Consider the following 22,532-nt stretch of genomic DNA (forward strand, 5'->3'; position numbering starts at 1 on the left):
ACGCCACAATTTTTTAGATGTTTATAACTAATCGCTTAATAATCTTACAAATAATGACCTAGATAAACTGACTGTGATGGATTAACGATATATTTTTATAGCAAGAGAGAGAATTTAAGCAACCAAACAGGAAGTGAACACTGTGGTGCAACTATGTCCTTTCTCACAAAGAGAACGACTGTTTTTTTCCCCCCTCACTGCAGAAAAATTCCACCATGCTGAACACACCTACAGGTAAAAGTGGATCAGTGGGAGGGTTATGTAGCAAGAATGAGGTTAAATGTTAAGACACTGTAGCGTTACTGGTTAACCGAGATTTAAAAAAAAAAAAAGCTCTTCCAATCACTGCGCTTCAGGATATAAGCAATCATCACTAGCAACAGGGCTGGGCCTTCACTCTGCCCGAACCACTTCTACTGCAACTTACTGAAGTGCAGACTATCCCTATAAAACACAAAACTGAAGCAGCTCACCCCATTTCAAACTCAAGCTTTAAAACCTTTAATAAATCATCATCATTTCATAAATTACATTATCAACTGTCACAAAAATACAATTTGATAAAATGGATTTGTAGAAAGGATTCAATCGAACCAAGTGTGAAAGAAACACGCCCGGTACAGCTTTAGTATGACAATTAAGCAAACTGCAACTCAAGCTGCACCGAGCAATGTTACTGGCAATAAAAAAAGAAGAAAAAAAAAAAACAGATCATTATTGAAAATATTCCAAATTACAGCATGAAATACTGAAACACTGCAACATGAGCAACCGGCATGTATACAGAGGAGCTCTGCTCATCTGTTGCAGTCTTCAATAGGACATGAATAAATGACCAGTGTTTAATCCACATGTGTATTCCTCACATAACACTGAATACACTGAAAGTCGAAATGGTGCACCCACGCACGTTTGCTTTTTCTGACAGTACTCTTCTTTCGAGGACCGTTTTTGCATCGACACAAACAAGTCCACAAACAACCGGCCCCCGACAGAATATATTATTTGTGACAAAGAACAATGCAGAAACACAAAAATAAACATCTGTACAAAATAAATCTATACACACGTTGCAAAAAAGTGCTTTATGAGCGCCCAATTGTCTCATTTCTTATTATTTCTCTTTGTTTGTACACAGAGTCAAAATATCGATCATTGGATGATCTGATTTTATGTACAATGACAGGATCTGCATTGTTTTATCCCATTTTTAAACCAGCATTCTCGCAAACAGTACAACATATGCACACGTCATGTTAGAAACATTAACTTGGCTGATCTGTGAGGCTTCGTTTACACAGCCTTCACCGACTGACAATGTGCCCAGAGCAGATTTCACACAGCACTGTCATTATGACTGAGTCTACACCAGGTAGTGACAGTCTTCAAATTAAACAGAGGAGGGAACTGCACTGTAGGTAGTTAGAAACACAGGATCCTTTCCTAATATCTAAACGATGGTCTTGGCTGAGCGTGGAGACCCGAAACTTACAGTAACAAGACAATGTCAACACTAAAACCGACAAAGTGAAACTGTCATGCGACAATGAATTCAGACTCTTCACTAGAATTAAGGTGGCTTGAATTTCCTCTGATAGAATAAATAGTTGTCCTTCTCTTCTTTTGTAATGGGCGGACGCCTCGCTCCTTAGAATAATACATCTTCATGCTCTATTATAAGCTGCACCACTAGCTTCTGCTGCCTCATGTCATTCAGGGTTGTCAAGGCGTTCTGCTCCGGCGGCTGCATAAGAGTTGGACCGAAGACAATCCCCAGGTTTTCAGCATTCATTAAGTTGTACTTTTCAAACATTGTCACCCTGTAAAATAAGAAAAAAAAAATCAAGTTTGCACAGGGAACAGATTTATGAAGCATCCAGACAAGTGTTGTTTTGACATGTTTTTATTTTGAGCCATGTGTTCATTCAGTGTCTCCAGCCAGGGCACATGAACCTTGTGGGAGGAGGGGTTCCTGCAGTAGCTAGGAAGCTAGTGGACAGATTAGCTTGACGAAAAAAAAAAGTCTGAATCTTAGGCAGACACTGTAGTTTTCAACAAATCTTTATAAACTTATGTAAATAGTGCATTTACTGGGGACTATTTTCAGTTGCAGGTTAATACACAGTTTGTTCTGTGGAGCATCTTTACAGGTATGTAGGATTGACTCAAAACAACCTACAGTGCCCATATTCATGGTTACGAAGAAACCCAGTGTCATCCAATCACAGCTTGTCTTTTTGTCAGTTTTGCAACAGCATAACTGATTAGTGGGCGAAGTTACCTCTTGAGGTGAGCCATCAGGTAGCGTAAGGTCTCATAGTGGGCCGGAGGGAGCTGCAGCAAACCTTCGTGAATGGCCTCCAGTCGGGATTCAGCATTTGGAAGTTCTGCATCACATTAGTAAAATGATTAGTATCAGAGCCCTGCAGAGAAGTATTAACACAGTAATGGTGCGGAATAGCAAAAGCAAAGCACTCATACTTGCAGCTTGAATAAATTTGGAGTACAAGTCAAATGTAATGACTGGAATGGGGAGGTCTCTAAAGTAAAGCTTCAAAGCACCAGCAATTATGTTAATGTCTGCATAGGCACTGGCACTGATGTCAGCCTTCTCGCCATCTGTTGACACAAAACAGAAAATATATGACTAAGATGCCGTTTTGTATTTGTCCAAAATACAAAATCATTGCTGTAGGTTTCCTTTGCCATCTCCAAAATAAAATACAGCACTGTATCACGCTCCTCTGCAGCTGAAACACTTTATTCAAAGGTTCGAACCTCTGAACTAAAACCCAGAGCCTAGAGCAAAGGAATTCACTGTCAACAAACCTCGATCAAAAGCAAGCCTCACATCCTCAATATGCTCGGAGAAGCCAGACACCCTGTAGAGACCTTCGGATTTCATACCTGCAAGAGAAAATTGGAAGGTTTGTGTCTGTTTCTTTGTCACAAAAACATAAAAATGAATCAAAGAAAATGCAGGCGTCTTTTGTACAAAAAGGGATCAATGGCATTTGTAAACATTACAAACGAGTAAAGGAATAGAAATAACTGTGTATTCTACTTTCCTTTACCAGTAATAAGTGATGGATCTACCTCTGAGTTCTATTTCTCGAATACACATGTCCACCACCATGGGCCGCGTTGCGTTGTGAGCTTTGACAAGTGTTGTGAGGTCACAGCTAAACACTTTCTTTATCCTGCGCAGGTCCGGCTGGCAGTCGCTGGGAACAAGCTTGGAGCACTGTTTGTGTACATTCAGCCCACAGTCTAGCAGAGCAAAAGTGAGATAAAAAGAGAGAGAGAGAGACGATAACACAACAATCATCCCAGGCTTAAGACAGCAGTTTGAAAAGGTTTCCCAGAGTCAGTGATAAACTGCACTGTCAGACAGTGCAGCTGCTGTTAAGCCGTCTCGGTGTACTGCGCCAACGGTAGATATCAGCGGACAAGGCAGCACTGGCGGGGGGCTCTTGTTGTAGTTTCGGTCACGTGGATTGTGCTGGACAGCTGGCAAAAGCAGAGTGTGTGTAAAAAGTAATGCCTGCTTGTGTGGCAGCACAGCTTGAAATAAAGGTTTTTGAAGGAGTGGTACTCGTAGACCAGGAGGCGTGGGGGCGTGGGGGAAATCGTTCATCACAAACTTGTTTGTAACCGCCCGAGCAGCGTTAACGCCGGTCGGCTGATTGGGGTCCTCGTTCTCAGTCAGTGTTGGAGGAGATAAGCAGAGAACTGAGGGACAGAGAGAGAGACAAAGAAGTCTCTCCTGCTTCCCATAGCACATGAGGTGTCTGATGATACCGCCGTTTGCCTCTGGCTTATCAGCATGGCAAATGTCTAAACAACAAACTCTCTGTTTAGGGAGAGAGCAACCGAGTCCACAAGAGCGCACATCAGCCCCAGGATTGCATCTGTGCAAGAAAACAACCCCGTGGAGGGCCTGAAAACCTGCAGTTATGCTGCTATATTTGGACAACGGCGACACTGCGTTTGGCCTGTGTTTGACCCGAGTTTTATATGTCATAGGTTATCTGTAGCATTTACTGTTGACATAACCTACATTTGGATATAAATTCTATCAGCATGCTGCACCACACTGAATTAGTTTGGACAGTGGCAGTTATTAAGCAGCTACGGAGTGCTGTGTAATAACATTTATTAGAATTATTTGGTGGGAGTGGTACAAAATATTAGTGAGTGGAGTGCTCAGAAGGAGTGATAACAGTTAAAGCTGTGATTCTATAAAGATGTCTGTTCCTCACTGTGTTTAAATGTCTTTTGATGAGTCAGCAACAGGACGATGTCATCTTGTTTGCCACAGATGTAACAGGGAAAATACATAACACCACCACCACCACGCTAAATAACTGAAACATCCGTGACAAGACGCAGATCTTATAATCCCTCGTGTAATCCGACTTACGGGACAGGATATTTTCAAACAGTCTACCACATGCAACATTTTATGTTGAAGTGCGTAGAGTACCTGAGCAGCGGACTCCCTGTGCAATGAGGCCCCACATGAAGTTAGCACAGTATTCGCACCAATGCGGCCCTCGAAATGTATGTACCTGGGAAGACAAACCACATGTTTACACACACACACACACACACACACACACACACACCGTCAACTGCAAGTCAATGACCAGTTCACACAGGAGACCTCTCCACCTTTGATGCGCTGGATTACACTGTGATGCCAAGCCATACTGGATGGAACTCTGCACCAAATGAGCGCATTTGTATACACGAGGCAGATTAAAGGATTTACTACAGCGTGTCTGGCATCTGTCCTGAGCAATCGGATACATGCGGGGAAGCACAGAGGCAAGCCTGAAAGTCAAAATAACAGATGTACGCCTATGGTAAGAACAAGGATAAGGTGGCAAATGGAGTTACACTGATGTGCACTTGAACACACCTTCATTGTTACTTTGAATAGGTAGGAGTGGATTAATGAGTGCAGAGGGCACATGGCAGGTGGTGAGTGGATAGCTTTTGTTCGGTTTTCAAAGACAAAGCAAACAAAAAGCTGGGGATCACTGTAGCTCACCTCTTAACTGAAACCCAAGACACCACTGCAAGAATTTTAAGGTGCCCAGAGGCAAGTATGTCCAAGTTCTCCTTTGTGTATTAAGAGAGCCATAACTCTTGCACTTGCACGCAACTCTAACACTTTTTTTTTTTTTTTTTTAGAAAATCAGAAGCTTAAAACAAAAACAGATCTAAGAGCTTTTAAATCAATGCTAATCAATGTGTTCTGTTGTTAATGGGTTGTGGTATCCATTAGTTCCCCTCAATGCATATGGGTGTCAGCTGCATGTGTTCTCATCAAAACAGCAACACACACACACACACACACACACACTGTGGTCTGTGATCCAAACACATCTGCGGATCTGGAGATGCATCTCGCTAAAGAGTTACTTAACCAAAGGAAAAACAAAAGTGAGCTACTACAAAATAAATGAATAGTCATTTAGGAGAAATGTTAACAATGTTGTCAGCAGCTGACACTTTGACTCATTTCATTCCTTGCGTCTAAGAAGAAATTGCTCACCTTGAAGTTGTGGATCTTTTCATAGGAGCACTGCTTCTCCGGCGTATCTTTCAAGGCACTCCGTCGCACCAGAGGTGAAGAGATCTGAGGACAAGAGGCCAACAGTTTAATAGGCTTCCACAGGAGAGTCCCCTTGCTCCCCAGCTTGACTCCCAGAGCCAAAGCCAGCAGCTCCTGGCGCTTCCTCTCCTGTCTCTTAGCCTTGTGGGTAATCAGCTCGGCTGCTAAACCTCCTATGTTTTCTTCAGCTTCCATGCTTGACTGATCGGGCTCCCAGAGACTCTCCAATTCCTCTGAGGGAAGGTGTGAAGGGGATCCGTGAGTGCTGTGCAGCAAACGCTGTCGGCAACTGTCCAAAGCAGAGGCAGCAGCTACACTCCACTCCCCTGTGACCCAGGAGGGTGACTGATGACAGCCAGCGCAGCCTCGACGCTGCATCTGATCTGAATCCAGTGGCAGCAGTAAGCAAGAGCAGCAGTGGGAAGAGGACTGGTAGTGGGCGGCCTGAGGGCAGGAGTGTGCCTTGCACAATGGTCCTCTTTCACACACCCAGAAAGAGGGAGAAAAAGAGAGAGGGAGGAAAAGGGAGAGAGCGAGAGATAGAGCAGGGTCCTAGATGGGCAGGGGCTAGAAGGTTGAGAGTGAGGGCAGCCGGGTGCTGTCAGGACCACTTCACACAGCTCAACAGCTCTCTAAAGCAGGATCAATAGTGCAGACGCCCTCTTTATAGCACTGAGCACACTCCCATTAGCACAGTGCCTTCCGGACACACTCCACTTCACTTAACTGCAGATAATACTTCACTGCCAGCAGCTCTCACTCAGCACTGGATCCTTTAAACAGGTCACTCGCCTGCTCAGAGACAGACCCAAGATTGTCAGCCTTGTCAGAGCTGAGGCTGTGTTGTCATAACTCAAACAGATCTTGACCTCTAGCTGCGTCTGTCAGCTGGTGGAATTCCCCACACAGCAATCCAAACTAGATCTTCCAGACACCCGGACTGCACTGCCCTGACTACACTGCCCTGACTACTCCAGTCTGTGACAATCACTTGTGTCAGAAGACCAGCAGAGCTAGACCATTAACTGGTATTCACAGGGATTACTGTAATAATCCTTACACAGGGAATAATCCAGGAGGAGTGCCCAAATCCAAGCAAAATCCCATAGGAAGCTCATTTGCAGGTCTGCAGCAGCGTCTTTTTTGCCGGCGGGGGGTTGTTGCCATGTTCATGCTGAATTTGTCCCTATTAGCTGTGCTCGCTATTAGCCAGTAAACAGCACCACGAGACTTGCTTCCAATTGTCACAATTTCTAAAACGAGGTATGGCACACAAACGACACATCACATGACATTCCAAATAAACATCAGCAAGACTTCATGTCCAGCAGCTTCCATGTTACAAAACAGATCAGTCCATCTATTGGATGACATCATTAAAAAAGTGATTTATTAAGCTACTGCAAAGGTCGGAAAGCCCGTAGGCACTGGATTTGTGAGATAAAGAGCTGGTGCAAAAGCGGAGTGGTGAGGCAGAGAGCAAAAGACCCAAAGGGTAACTGCAAAACTGAGATAAAATGAAGGGGTAGGAAGCTAGGCTGACAGACAGAGAAGCACAAGGGAGGGGGAAGGCAGTGGATATGTTGTGTACCAGCTTTTTCCTTTATGTCTCTGATATCTGTTGGGTAAACTAGGCCTTAGCTGTAAGAGGGACAAGACAGGTGAAGAAATTTGTCACTGTGACAAGCATTCTTTCAAACCTACGCATACCATACGGTACAATTTAACTCTGCAGCTAAGTCTGTAGAGACAGATGAGGAATAGACCACTCCGTGATATTTTAGCCGCGCAGAGGGGAGGAGAGGAGAGGCAGGGGAAGGGAGGGGGAGACAAGGGTTGTGCTCTTTGTCTGCAGGCAGATGGCTTCTTGTCTCTTAAAGAAGAGCTTGGAAGAAAGGACACAAAAGGTGGTCCCACAACAAGCTCTGCATTCTTTTCAGCAGTTTGGCTCTTTTATTCCCCTCAGGACTTTTGTGAGAATGCAGCTGAGTGAACTCAGTTATGATTGGAGTTGTAGGAAAACAGCACAGTGGACCACTGGCACAGTGAGACAAAGGGGACTAAAACAAAACTGCTCTAACAAATGGAAAAATAGGCATACTGTGAAGGACACAGTATTGAAAGATACTGAAAATGGAGGAAACTGTCACTTTTGTCTGGGCTAGGACCACCGAACATGCATCTATCACACTCTGGAAAAGTACCACATAAAAATACTGTTTAAGTGGCGTTTTGACATTTTGCAACTAAAGAGACATAAATAGTTGTTTTTGCATTTTTTTTTTATAGCAGAGCAAACAGGTAATTATCCTAAAACACAAACAAATAAACAAAAAAACAAACCAAAAAAAAAAAAAATGGCGAAACCTTTGAAAATCTTTCTTGGGCACGCACGCAGGGCAGCTTGTTGAGAGCGCCACTGAGATTAAACCAGTGTGGTGAGCATCAGGAGCAATGTGGCTTTAGAGAGGCTTTAGTCACTGAGTAAATTCCTGCACACGCAAAGAAACTCAGGAGAGTGATGGCTCACTCAAGTGCCCCCTTTCACCTTGTGAGAGGGTTTTAATTACACAAGCATTCACAGTTATGGTATTACATAGGTGTCAACCCGACACAGAGTAAACACGCGTGAATTTTGAGTGTACAGTGAAGCTTCTGTGGCTGTTAAAGGCCTCGGGGTGGAGCTGTGTAATTGGTAAACACAAAGTTTAAAAGGCGACCACAGATTCAAGCCATCGGGTCAGGTCTCTGCTTCTCAGATACGGAATATTTGAGCCGACAGAAGACAGTCTCTCTGTGAGAAGAGACTGGCAGGTGGTTTTCAAACGGTGCCTGACAAAGTCTGCCATTATCACAGCTGTCACCGGCTGAGATACTTGGCAGGAGGAATGCATAGTCAGTTTTTCAAAGACACACAGATAGCTGAAAATCTGACATTTAGCTAGAGACATGCTCCAGTTTTACTTGCCAAATGGGATGCTTATTACAGAATGCAGTCCACAGTCATTCAAACCTAAAAATCAGGCTGTGGATCGAACACACGAGGGACACTTTTCAATGAAGCGCTGCCTTTCATGCAGATGCAGACGTGTCTGCACGTCTTAGAGGAGTTCTCGGTGTAGCCGTATCTGTCAACGTTTATTTAAAACAGCAATAAGTCAATGGACTACTCGCTGACCAGCAGCCAATGCTTGCATTAATGCTCTCGCGTTACAGAAATCGAACTCAAGACTGATGATGTTAACACAGCAATGATGGTCCTCCTGACAGGCTGCCATCTGCCTGTTGCTGAGTGATGAACTAGAAGCTGACATTTTGAAGACAAAATATCCCAGAATAAATCAAAGCTGAGAGACACATTAACGATACAGCTCACGCGCTCACAGCAAAACAGCAAGAAATATAAAAATAGTAAATAAATGTAAAAATTAAAGCTTGGCTGTGACTCTGACTGCCATCACCTCTTAAAAAAGGCACAAGAACTAAGTTCAGATTGCCACCTAGTGGAAGGACACTTAAAAAAAAAAAAAAAAAAACATGAAGAAGGCAGACATTCCTCACCCTGATTAAGAAATCATTTACAGACCTTAATCTGACATCAGCTTGCGAGTGCCAACGAATACAATGTGAAACCTGTCTCACCCAAGATCAACGTGTCTGATATGGATGGCAGGCCGAGCAAAGTCCCAGTCCCCTTGGTCATCATTACCTTTCAGTGAAGGCAATGAAGCATGGCAGCAGTGAACACACCCAGAGGCAGCAAGGATAATGTACGTCTCACTCACAGGACAAAGTGTCCTCTCAGGAATGCTCTCGTTCTACAGGAAATGTACTGGAAATGTTAAGTAGTATGGAACTGGATCAAAACCCCAGTATTTACACAGTGCTGGTGATAAATACCAGCTACTGTAATCTGCAACCCGTTAAATCTTTGCAATAATGCTGGCTTGTTGTGGATGTTTTGAAAGATTATGGGCAGCCAAATAATTTGGATGAAAAAAATAAAAAGTGAAAACAAGTCTGTTTGTTATTTACTATACTTCTTTAGTATTTTATACCATTTGGATGCAGAATTGTGAACAATATAATGGAGAAGTTTTCTTTTGCACCGCTCCCTTCCTGTTGGAATATTACCCAAGCCAAGAGTCAATAATTAGCTTGCTTAGGTCAATCCACAGAAGCAAAATTCAAAGAAAATCTAATTACAGTTACCGCATGTACCACATCCACAAAATGCAAAAATCTGCAGCACAAAACAAAGAAATATTTGGCAGGACCACCCTCAGCACAAATTCCCCCAGTTAAACATTGTTTTTGAAGGTATTTTGTAGAGCTCAGTTCAGCTTTGGGGAACTTCTAAGAAGTTTGTGACTCTTCGTGTAATTCCAGATGTTTTGATTAAGGGATGCGGAGCTACACAGTTTGTTGTAGGATTTCTTATTCTTCTTGTCACTTAAGATTCTTTCCGAGTCTGAATGCCCACAGTTTCTGAATGACTCAGAGACCCTGATAGTGTTTTAGGCTCAGAATCACACATACACACTTCTATTTGCTCTACATGGTATACACTTGTTACAAACTGGATGAGCGCAGTACAACATCCAGTCATAAAACCCACCTTTTCATCTCTCTGGAAGGTGACCCTGCGTGGTTCTGTGCGTCCACGGCTCAGTCTGTGCACCATTTTGTCCTTGAGCAGCGACGTGTAACCAAGATGCTCGTAGATGGGGTTAGTGGTCATTTTGGCGATGTACTCTGCTGCCTTGGTCTCGATGTAAAGAGTGATGAGGGCGTCCGTCACAAGGTCGTGGACCGACTCAAACCGCTTCTCCCCGACAAAGTGCTTCCCATCGTAAAACAATCGGTAGTTGAGGGTCTGGTGTCCAAACCTGGATGGAGAATGAGGATGTAGTCGGTAGATACGTTTTAGAGGTTGAGCGGGTGAGTAAAAGTGATCAAAGTGGAGACTCGGTGAGTGTTGGGATGCTGGTAGAGCCGACCTCTCAGGGATTCGGTGCTGCATATTGATGGATTTGTTACCTTAAGGCCAAGGTGCATGTCCCTGGCTGTCTTTGGCTCTCCCTGATGAGGTAAGCACCCTCTGTTCCCACCAGCAGCTCATCAGCATAATCTCGAGAGATCACGCCATGAAATCTATTTTTAAAAAAAAATGTAAGTCCTGCAATGTGATTTCCTCCTCACTCATGAAGTTTTACATATTGAACGCTGATCAAAAGACAAACAAATAGATACATATCCACACCCACTTATAATCTACAACTGAAAACCATTCACTGTGCGTCGCGGGGGGGAAAAAAAAAACAACATAGAAATGATGAAAGAAATTCAGTTACACTCACTCTCTGCCATAGTATTTGGGTCTGCTCTCCATCTGTAAACCAGAAGAAGAAATATTGGCTGCAGCAATATAACATGAAAGCTCAATCAAATAGCTTTGCAAATTGTTCTTACAGCCTGTGTGAAAGATTAAAGGCCCAACACCACAGCACAGATTACCATCTGTACCCCCGTGTCTATTCACAGCTACCAAAGCCACAAATTCAGCTCACACACTGTGGAGATGAATTGGAGGCAAAGCACTAAAACAGCTGGTGATAGATGGCCAGCTGCAAAAATTTATATTAAGCCTGTTAGTGTCTATGTATTACAAGTCTCCCAAGAGATATGGCTAAACCTATTTTTAATCTTGAATGTAAATATAACCACAGATATCGCTATAGTGATCGCCTGCAATAACACAAGAGGGGTTTTTTCATGTCATAGATTTGAGCTTTTATAGCACTGCCACGGTGAATCATGACTTCTTTTTTCTACCTCTTTCCTGGCCTTCTTTCTGTAATCTTTTATAGATAATAGCTATGACAATATTGGATTTGGTAATATGTCAAACATCATTTTGTAGTGAATTACTGGACAACTACTTATCTAGTAATAGCAGCCCACAGGCTTCTCTTAGCTCATCAAAGTGTGGCAAGACTCAAAATAGGATGAGACACGCATCATTTCTGGACGCTTATACAATAGAAAATTCACAGATCTTTCTGCGAGGGAAGTAAAAAGTAGAGCAACTTGCTCCATGAGCTTTCCTGACATAACTGAAGGGATCGAATCTGCAGTCTCCTTCGAAAGCGCCCCTGATCTTGAATTTCTCTTCTACACTTGTAACACATCTTGATGTTTCTTATAGGATAAAATGTGCTATTGTAGCTGCACTATAGGTGATGGCAGCACCTCAGACGGCCCTTTCATTCACGGGATTGAGAGAACAATCAAACCCTGTGCAAGCTAAGACGACATAGTAATTGATTTGGAAATATCATTAAATTTTGCCTTAAAAAGTCCCTGAAAAAATGCTCCTAAACAAACTTTAAGGAAAGGAGCGTCACTTATTTAATTTTTATTTTGCAGTTTAAATGGTTACACTTTGGGTGCGGGAGGTTCAACAAGCAGCTCCCCGCAGGTTACTGAGTGGTCTGGCTCCCAGCTGCCAGACTCGATCACTTGTCAGCGAATGTGTTCCACGGGAAAAACCTGAGCGTGAAAACTGAGCAGTGGTGTACATGTAGCGTGGTAGACTGACTCATGAAGGGAAAGACACTCAGAAATAATAAATTCGAATTTGATGGTGTCGATAACTGTGTCAGTTAGCTCCAGCGCCTGACCATATGGTCGATTGTTATATCGGACATTTGGCAGCAATAAACAAACAATGAATACAATCACAGATGGGATTCATGCTTTGCTTGTATTCTGGCTTAGTTTCGCATCAGAACGTTTATTGTTGCTTCGCTGCTGCTGTGCGTTGGAAATTTTAAACCATACAAATGCAAGCCTACGTGAATTATCTGAGCAATCAAGCAGTTTCAGAAATTTGGACTTTTTCTTAATTTAAATGCACTGAATTTGTTTATCATTTATCACTGAGGTAAGAATTGTTTTTCACATTTACAGTGACAAAAATATGATTATGATCCTTTCAGCATCTCTGCAGTTGTTCACAAAGCTGCACATACCTCCTGAGGACATGTGATCCTCTTTGGTCTTGGGGCTTCCTGCTGTAGCTGGTACACTGTTAGAGAAACATGCATATTGATGAAGGCTCCATGTTTTCCACCAAATAGAAGCGTGGTTAATACACAGTTAAGAGGAAGGAAATAAAGTGTGCTGTGCAGCATTTACACAAAGGACAACAGCTATGAGTAAAGCCATATTTCCACTTAATAGGCTGCAGCCTGTGGAAGAAGCTTCTAACCGCTGCTCAGAGAGCAGAAGTAACAGGTACATAAGGAGCCATTAGCTTTTGTGTGCAGTGCTTAGCAGTGAGTGTTTTACAGGGCCATATATCTGAAATCCATTTGCGTGAATTAAGACCTGTTTACCTAATGTGCACTTATAACTCCATAGATTGCTTTCAACTTTGAAACACAAAGACACTTTTACACACGTGGTGCAAGTGCAAGCCTATTATTAGCATTAGTAGTGAAATGGGGGAAAAAAATGGAAATGAGAGATTTGTGGCGGGGATTTAATGAGCACAAACATCTCAGCCGCCTCCCAGAAATAGCACGTTCAATTAGCTGTTAAAAAAAAAGTGAGCAGCCAAAACAGAGAATCAGAATCAGTAGCCAACCATGATTTTTTATGAGTCTAGCAGTGCACTTTCCCTTTTACCAAAGCAAACTTCACAAACAAACGAAACAAACAAAAATGTTTCCTGTTTTAATGCTCTCAGTCCCATCGTTTGGCAGCCTTGTGTGTGGATGACGGCTCCACTCCAGTGTCCTCACTACTGGCAAGCAGTGCTAAAGAAAGTGCTGTGTGAGGCTGAGCTAAGTCTTCACCGCAGCAGATTCTCCAGGCAGGGGGAAGGCTCTCCTGACTGTGAAATTTCATGTTTTGTCAGGCTGACTTAAGCCAACCAGCAAGATCTGGACATCATCCATTCCCAAGACAGAGGGAATCCAAAAATACCTCAACATAGGATGAGAGGAGTCAGACGGGAGCAGCATTAATGTAAAATTACGCAGACTAGACATTTAATTACAGGGGAAGTTATTTTAAAAAGCTATAAATTGTAATTAGTTAAGCAAAATGTAGGACAGACATTTTCCCCAGCAGAGACGATTTCAGCTCAGCTTCAATCAGTGCGTTTACCTCCATTCTGACGAGCCAACCCGTTTCCTCCCACATGGTAAAAACACTGCATAATGAAGTGGGCGTTCTGAGGACCCCGTTTTAAATGAGGCTCTTTAGCAGGTAGAAAATCCTATTTTCCTAGCTGCTGGTAACCTATTTTACTCAGAGATCAGGAATTGGCTGCTTTGCATTTGCGCTTGTGTGAATGAATTCAGTGGGCGAGTGTGTTCACAGTGTGTGCCTTTAAAGCGTGTGTGCGTGGCCTTTTGGAACCTGCAGTGCATCTAATTTTGTTATGCTAAACCAAACCTAATTCTTCAAAGGACAGAAAACATTTCTGTGTGAAATGTGGAGCAGAAAAAAAAAAGGTGAAGCACACCAAAGGCAAAGTTAGGTGAAAGCACTGCTAATCAGTGTATAAAGGGAATTAATTACTCACAATAAGACTTCCATATGGGTGGCTGATAATCCTCAGGGTCTGCAAAACACAAAAATACAAAAACAGGCTTTTGTCACAAACTCATGATTGTGTTAATAAACTCTCCTGTTTTCTCTCATTACAAAAACTCCACTTCTAGCTTTTTTCCCAGTGGGATGAGTGTGCGCCCTTTACCACTGTTATGTCACTGTTGTTTATCTCTCCGCTATAATTATGCATATGGATTCATGCTGCGCAGCTGCCTCTTGAGACGCACCAGTGAATACAATTCTAATCAGCGTCTGCGCTTCAAGGACAATCGGTACGCTCTGATGTCCGCTTGCTAAACATTGTGTCGGCACGCACCTGATCTATATTAACAACCACCAAGGTCCCCGACAGCACCCATCTGCCCTGCGGTGAGTCTACAAACACGCCAATCAAAATTAGCAGAAGTAAATACAATTTGAATCTTGCTACACACAGCAAGACATCCCCGTGGGAAATGTGGTGGCTGAGATATGATTATGTGATTATGGAGCACAATGTTATATTAGCTCAGGAAACGTTTCAGAGAAGGTGGAGTAAATTCTCTGCAGCAAGTCAGAGTTTACTCCTACTGAGAAAAGAAATGACTTGTAATACTCTGAGAAAACGTCACCGAATGAATTAAAATGTGGTCATAAAGTCATAAAAAACAAACAAAAAAAAAAAAACACCACATTGACACCCGTAATCATAAGAATGGCTAATATACATCGTCAGGTTTTCTTTTACTGTACAGCAAAAAGGGAAATCACACTACAGCACTGTAGGCGTTACACTATAGTACTGTATATATTTTCAGTTTTCCTGATATAGTCCCCATAAACAGTTTGTTACATTAAAACTTAATACATTTGTGCAAAATCCATTTTTGGAGTGTTTGGTTTTGTTTTTTGCACAGCAACTTGTTACTTGTACACATCAGTTTCATGATGTAGAAACTGATTTGTCAATATTAATATCCCTTTGTTGTTTTTGACTGTGTTTGCAGAGCAGTCTGGCAAGATCCCAAACAAATCAGCGCTCCTGGCGAGGACTTTTAGGTCTTGTCAAGCTTCAACCTTCAAACTCAAACGTTTGTTTGTTTGTTTTTTTAAATCGTGTTACAAGGTTGTAATTACAAAAACCTGAAGATTTTCACGATCTATTAAATTGCAGTCAGTTAAAACATGCTAATTTGACACCAGTTACAGCTAAAAATCTCATAAGAATTAGATTTTCTTCCCTTAGAAGAAACAATTAATTGCATGTTTGAAAATTACTGAATGCCTGGTATGCTCAGCATGCACACTGTGACACTGACTCGGTCATACAATATCAGTCCTGGTGGCCTATAGCTATCACATAGGCAGATTAGACTTCATGCCAAATGCAGAAAATAGCCAGCAATGTCACTCCCAGTGCCAGAGAGAGAGAGATTTACCCAACTGCACCCAGATGATACATGTAAAGCATTCCTTTGTACTCATCAGCAAATCCGCACCACACCCCTCTGGCGAGGAAGGAAAGTAATAAAACACACCTCATATGGGGATGGGAATCAGATAATGAAAACCAGTGAGCACTTGCTGGATATGGCCACCGAGGTCCAGGCAGCTAAACTGAAAATCATTAGTCATATGAAGTGCATCTGTGTTAAAACTGTTCCACTAACATCTCTATGTTCCTCTTTGATTTTTTTTGTGTCTGACAGCACTTGAAGAGCAGACAGTCAGGGCGCTTCCTTCCTGCTGGCTTCTCTGCGAGCGGTGGCAGCATGAGTTTGACTGGAGGCTGGTTGCAGTATTTTCAAATAAAATAAAAAGCTCATCATTGCAGCACAGTCACTGTGCAAAGAGCTCTGTTTATTACAGGGCACAAACAAGACAGGTGCACACAATTAACAGCTGAATACGTAAATGACAAAAAGAAAAAGGCAAACAAGCCCGACCCCAATAAATTTTGTTGCTGAAGCCCTTCACAGAGTGTCTGCCTTCCAACACTACCAAATAACCTTCGGGCTCCATTTGCCGATGCGCGGCTAAGCTGCCTTGGAAAATGTATTGTTCAACACTGACGCTTTGTCACTGTGTACTGCACTGGCAACAGCCTGAAAGATTTATTCCACTGCAGCTTATTTAAAGAATGTGATTTCATCTGGTGAGCTGCCAAATATTCTCTTTTCAATCTAATTCTTAATAATGACGAATGGCATTTCGGCCTGGAATTGAGCAGCAGCTTTGGCTACAAAAGAGGGAGCGCGTAAGTGCTGGTTCAGATGCAAACACTGGCAGACACTTGCCCAAATATACACATATGTGCAAATACCTACCCACCCACACACACACACACACACACACGTATACGTATACGCAAGCTCGCACATGCACATAAACACCCAAAGAACATCAAAAAGAATTTCCAAGTGGCTCAGAGTTTGTGTGGCGTCTCTCTGACGATGATCAGGGAGAATTTTAAAATTCTGAAGCAGCCAGAGGGCTCTTCCCCCCCGAAGAAACAGCTATTAATTGCGTTGCCCTCCATTACTCACCAAGTCAGAAGCATTCAATAAAATAATTACCAGCGGGTGTTTGCTTCGATGACAAAGAGAATTTGCGATGAATAAAGATCAAGCTAAGAGTTTTATCCCCCGAGATACCGTCCGCTCTACTGTCTGTGCAAAATGCAAAAGAAATATTCCGCTTCAGCGCCTAAAACAATGACTTGTGTTGATGTACACTGAACGCATGGCTGACAACAGCAACTTTGGAGTATTTTAAGACAGGATTTCTGTGCACAATCCTCACTGCTGTTGTCAACAGTGAAGGTGACACAGAAACAACAATTACAAGGAGAAATGAGACCAATACCTGACCATCTGATGGGATGTTTCCCAACATGCAATGCAATGCTGCATATCTGGGGGCGTATCTGCAGAGGTAATATGGAGCCAGTAATTTCACTGGAAACTGGGACCCACTGTCACTGTATCGTACGTGCAGATGTCTTTAAATCTGATTTGTGCAGTCCTTTTTACAGCTTATAGTCAGCTCCCAAAATTTGTGGGACACCACTACGGTGGATTTTAAATCAAGCAATTGATATGTGACTGAAGTGCAGACTTTCAGTTTTAATTCAAGGATTTCTTTCCTTCATTAACTGTTTAAGAATTACAGTCATTTTTTTTTTTTATTCAGTCCCCCATTTTTCAGAGGCTCAACTGAAACTGGACAAATTAAAACAATTTTAAATATAAGGATTATTTTAATCACTTGAATGAAAATCCTTTGCAGTCATTGATTGCCTAAAGTCTGGAACCAATAGACATCACCAAATGTTATCGTTCCTCCCTTGAGATGCTCCACCAGGCCTTTACTGCATCATCTTCAGTTGCTGCTTGTTTGTGGGTCTTTCTACTTTCAGATTTGTCTTCAGCGATTGAAATGCATGCTCTATCGGGTTGAGATCAGGTGATCGACTAGGTCATTGAAGAATATCCCATTTCTCTACCATAAGAAACTCTACTGCTTTTACACTATGCTTTGGGTCATTATTCATTTGCACTGTGAAGATCCGTCAGGTTTGCAGCATTTGTCTGAATCTGAGCAGAGAGTACAGCCCTGTATGCTTCATAATTAATCCTGCTGCTTCTGTTAGCAGTCATATCATCAATAAACACTAGTGACCCACTTCCACTGGCAGCCATACATGCCCATAACCATAACACTCCCTTCGCCATGTTTGACAGATGATGTGGTATAGTTTGGATCATGAGCCGTTTCTTTCCTTCATATCTTTTTATTACCATCATTGTGCTAAAAATTCAGCTTTGTTCTGTTTATCTAAAGATTTTTTTGTATTGTTCGGGCTCTGTTAGGTGTTTTCTGGCCTCTGAAAATCAGGCACTGTGTATAAAAACGTCCGTAATTCCAAAATAGTTATTCACCGGACTTCAATCACATGCTGATTGTACAGACTAGAAAAATTGTGGGGATTTTTAAGCAAATTATGGACCAACAGTACACGACTGCTTTTAGTTTATTTTTTTAAACCTTTCAAGGTCTTGTTCTGGCAGGAGGAGTCCTTAATTTCAAGTCCTTTGAATATCTTCTACAGTTTCAAATACCATCTGATTTTTCCTCATTTTAACCATCTAAAGATGAAGAGAACAGAAATTCTTATTTCTGTTCTTCGTGAAGACTGTAAAGATGCTTATGTATGATCAGAAAAGGCCGTTTCATAAACATAACAAAAGGAGACTGTGAAAAATAATTTTACTGTTGACCACTTGTGGGGGGGGGAAAAAAAAAAAAAAAAACACTTTGAAGTTTTAGTTACAGGTTTGAGATTTATCCACACGCATAAGGAGGATTAAGAAACGACACATTCTGGAGAAGATCTCCAAGTGTGCGTACCTCACAAAAATACTTGCACACACAAGCATGTCAGTGGGATACATCAGAGCTGCAGCAGGGAGACCATCTGTGTGTTACAGTGATCCAAAACAAGTATCTCAACACAGTCTTAGCTGACCAAATAACATGTGACAGGTAGGAGAGTGTCTCTCTCTCTGTGGAGTGTGTTTGTGTGCTGCTGGCATAGACACCCTTAGGGAAAGCTGGCTGTTAAAAAGAAGTGTAGGCGAGTTTAAACAAGGAAAAATATCACTTGGTAACCTGATTTTGACATTTCTTTGAGTCTGCTGTGGAGAATTTGAATGCAAACATGCAAGTAAAACATGACACAAAACTAGTCCTGAAAGATTAATAAATAAATGAGGAAAAATAAAGAAGTAACAGAAATATGTTGAGATATGTTGTAAGAAATGTGTAGGATCGCACTTAACAGACAGCCTGTCTGTAATGCATGGCGACATGTCTGCCTCCCTGACCAACTTTATCATTTAAGGCTGGATCTAAAGGCATACTTTCATGCTGTAGCCCTCACAAAACATTTTCAAAGCTTCATTTCCTGAAGCCGTCTGCCAAATGGTGTGCTGCTGGTACAGTTACATGCTTCCATGCCTAACCACGCCAAGAATGTGTAGGAATCTCCCCGATTTAGACAGAAAGCCAGAGGATATGTTTCCAGGGAAAGGATGAGATTGCAACATAAATGTTGCAATCTTATGGCAATCATTTTGTTTGTCTATTGCTTTAATCAACTTAAAAGAATAGAGGCTATAGCTATTATCTTCCAGCTGTATATTAAAGATTCAGTTCAAAAATGTCTACAACATGCTTTTTGGTGATTTGCATACAATCTAATACCCCATTGTATTGGGTTTTGTAGATATCTTGCAGAAAGTAAAGAAACAAATCAACCCAGTTACCTCTTTTTGTTACTTAAAAATTAAAAAAATTGCCATCAGTTACAATTTGATTGTGCAGATTTACAAATATGATGGATTTAGCCAAATATACCAAAGCACTTTGTTTGCAGCAAGAACAGAAGACCTAATATGGAGCTGGAATTTCACAGAGATTCACGTTTCAGTCATATGCCTCATAGACAAGATTATTCAAATGTTGCATCTGGCTGCCAAAGAGCTCTGCACGAAAATAATAATACCCTTGCGACAACCACTCCATCCCTGGCAACAGTGCAGCTTGTAACCTCTGATAATTATATTGAGAGCCCAACAGTAATGACAACCCTCCAATGCCACAGAAAGAAGAGACTTTCCTCTTAAAGCAGCAGCGGTCAAACAATAAATCCACTTCTTTCTGAAACGCACACATGAGATAATGCTTTGTGAAGCCTGTGGTCACCCTGGGCTATATCAGCTTGACTGTCTGTCCCTCCCACTGGGCAGTACCTTGGGAAATGTGACGCTGCTGTGTGGTCAGGATGCAGAGACAGTGAGAAAGTAAAACAAACACTTTATGGAATGTCCTCGTCCTGCCATAAATTAAATGAAAATCCACCAAAGCAATGCTGAATTTGACTTTTTGCTGCAGCTTTTTTCTTCTCTTTTTTGCACATTTTCTTGATGTGATTTTATCGTCCAAACATAAACCACGCGTGCGGAGGCTCAGTGTTACAAACAGCCTCATCCCTCTGTCACACACGCTCGCCCCTGGTTGTTTGGTGGGGCTTCCACATCAAGCAGTGCTGCGATAGTGGAGGTTGTACTTTATACTCTGGCAAATACGAGCTACTCCTTATCAACACACAACGGGCTATGCGCAGAGAAAGCATTCTGCTGCTCCCACTGTATTTTCAGGGTTTATTTGAACAGCTGCTGACAAACATTCTGCTTTTCCTTCTGTGAAAAGCAAAGCACACAAAAATGACAAATAATATGCGCTAATCACTGAGCTATACCATTGTTTATGCAAAGGGGATTTGGAGTTTTCTGCAAACTGAAGCAGTCTGAGATGTATTATAGTCACTCAACTGGGCATATTAGATTAAAAAAATATCAGAAAACACCTCAGCCTGGTTGATGTTGCATTTTTGGAAAATGGTAGACTAAGGAGGCCAAAGATAATCACAGAAGACAGCCAAGTGGAAAGTCAATAGTGGAATTGTGGAAATGATTGGCAACGTTAAGGACAACATCCAAAACCAAGCGTCACACTGACTGCATCTCACGACCTTATAATCCTTGTGCACATGAAGGGCTTTCCTTTTACCCCAGTACCTCCACAGCTACATCCACTTAAAGGTTTTTTTTTCCTGTATTATCACAGCTGCCACCTCGAGAAAGTTTAATGAAAGGCATCTGTGAGACAGATTAATAGAGAAGAAGATAATGCGTGGGTTGTATACAAGCCAACAGGAGAGAAAAGTTTGATTCAAGCCAAACGAAAGCATTAGAAACTTCTCAAGAGGAAATGCCATCATATTATTATTTCTATTATTTAGTGCAAAGCTTCTGTGTCTGTTCGTTTGGGGAGAATTTGAACTCTTACCAGAGGATAAAGATGAACCTGAGAGGCTTGAGTTGCTGGATGCTGCCATCCCAATCACTTTCACGACTCGGTTAGTCCTGTTTGGCCAAGGTGGGCTCACAGCAGCTCGTCCCTGGCGGTGCCTCCATTTCCCTCACGCCCCAGTGTGCTTCACCTTTGACGCCTGATTGGTGATCATTTCATGTCTTGTTTGATCCCGAGCCCACCAACACCACCCCCGTCCGTCCGTTTGAATCTGCTGATCCTTTCCTTCGCCTCGCTGCGCGCCTCGGCGAGGAGTTCACGCTGCCGCATACACCGTGGGTGCCGTGGATTCAAAAATAAATGAGAAAGATTAAAAAGACTACAGGAACGTGCTCCGTGGGTCGGTTTCGTCAAAACGTTTCCTCCCCACAATGGACCGAACCTGTAGGTGCAAAGTGTCGTGCCATGCAGAGCCCAGCCACGGCGTCCATGTGCCACTTTAAGGATCGCAATAAACACACCACACCGCAGCCTAGACGCGCCTTCTTAAAGTGAAAGTTTTGTGGAGCAGGGTTTTCCAGATGTAAGCAGTCCTGACAGGCAAAAACAAGCCCAAAACAGCAGAGCTCAGCTCCGCTTGCGGAATGTCAAACAGACGGAACTTTCTTCCTCAAATCACACTCGTTTGATTCATGAAAAGGCACAAATGGGCAAATTGTATTATTCCAGAGCTGGCAGTTCTTATTTTCATTTTTGATGAAACAGCTGTGGCGAGCCCGGTGTCTGTGCGCCATCTGGTGGTGCAAAAATATATATCGCTCGAAGAAATGAACGTTTTTATCAGTTAAAAAAGAGAGCAATGGAGAAAACGATCAACTGGCTTACATTTTGTATTATTTTGACAGCTTCTGCACATCCACCAGTTACATGCTCACGACTTCACCCTGACCTCTGCCCAACAGCTGGGTGTGTGCAGTGTGGCTGCACCTGCAGACAGAATTATGTACTATAAGCAGTAAATAAAAATACACCGGAAATTGATAGAAAAGCAAATTGTTAATGACGTTACAACCGCCTCAGAAAAAATCTCACCATCAGCTCTTTCCAAAAACGTTTTGCAAGCAGCTCCTTGTACCGTCTTTTTTTCACTGCATCGGAGGCAGAAGGATCAGTCATTCACACACACAGACACACACACACAAAAGAGATTTCCATCATTGTTTCAGAGTTGTGTGTTTGAATACTTGTCCTTGGCACGATACATGCCAGGCTCACTGTCACGTGCCATTGCTTGAACAACAGAGAGCAGCCATCACTGATTTTATTAATAATAGTTTTCCCCTTCATAGTGGAAACAGGACAATAATAACACAACCATCAATCAGTGTTAAAGAATGAGTGGTTTTGTTTACAGGTTATTGACACACTG

At 42.3% G+C, this 22,532-nt stretch overlaps 1 protein-coding gene across 2 annotated transcripts; it reads right to left on the minus strand.

Moving 5' to 3' along the window:
- Nucleotides 1–485: 485 nt before the first annotated feature.
- On the minus strand, nt 486–21,869 carry chn2 (chimerin 2). Of its 2 annotated transcripts, XM_040031121.1 has the most exons (13): nt 21,140–21,869; nt 14,220–14,258; nt 12,658–12,713; nt 10,984–11,015; nt 10,664–10,777; nt 10,242–10,512; nt 5,564–5,647; nt 4,487–4,571; nt 3,097–3,270; nt 2,830–2,907; nt 2,482–2,619; nt 2,282–2,387; nt 486–1,820 (listed from the first exon to the last, which is right to left on the minus strand). In XM_040031121.1, exons 1-13 carry the CDS (start codon nt 21,186–21,188, stop codon nt 1,649–1,651), a joined length of 1,398 nt encoding a protein of 465 aa, XP_039887055.1. In that variant the 5' UTR covers nt 21,189–21,869; the 3' UTR covers nt 486–1,648. The 2 variants fall into 2 exon arrangements, with proteins under 2 accessions (XP_039887055.1, XP_039887056.1); XM_040031122.1 differs by lacking the exons at nt 5,564–5,647; nt 10,242–10,512; nt 10,664–10,777; ... (2 more) ...; nt 14,220–14,258; nt 21,140–21,869 and adding an exon at nt 5,710–10,233 and having other exon boundaries at nt 4,487–4,573.
- Between the last annotated feature and the right edge of the window lie 663 nt (nt 21,870–22,532).

The sequence above is a fragment of the Simochromis diagramma genome, unplaced genomic scaffold (assembly GCF_900408965.1).
Source record: "Simochromis diagramma unplaced genomic scaffold, fSimDia1.1 OVJJ01000361.1, whole genome shotgun sequence".
Classification (NCBI taxonomy): domain Eukaryota; kingdom Metazoa; phylum Chordata; class Actinopteri; order Cichliformes; family Cichlidae; genus Simochromis; species Simochromis diagramma.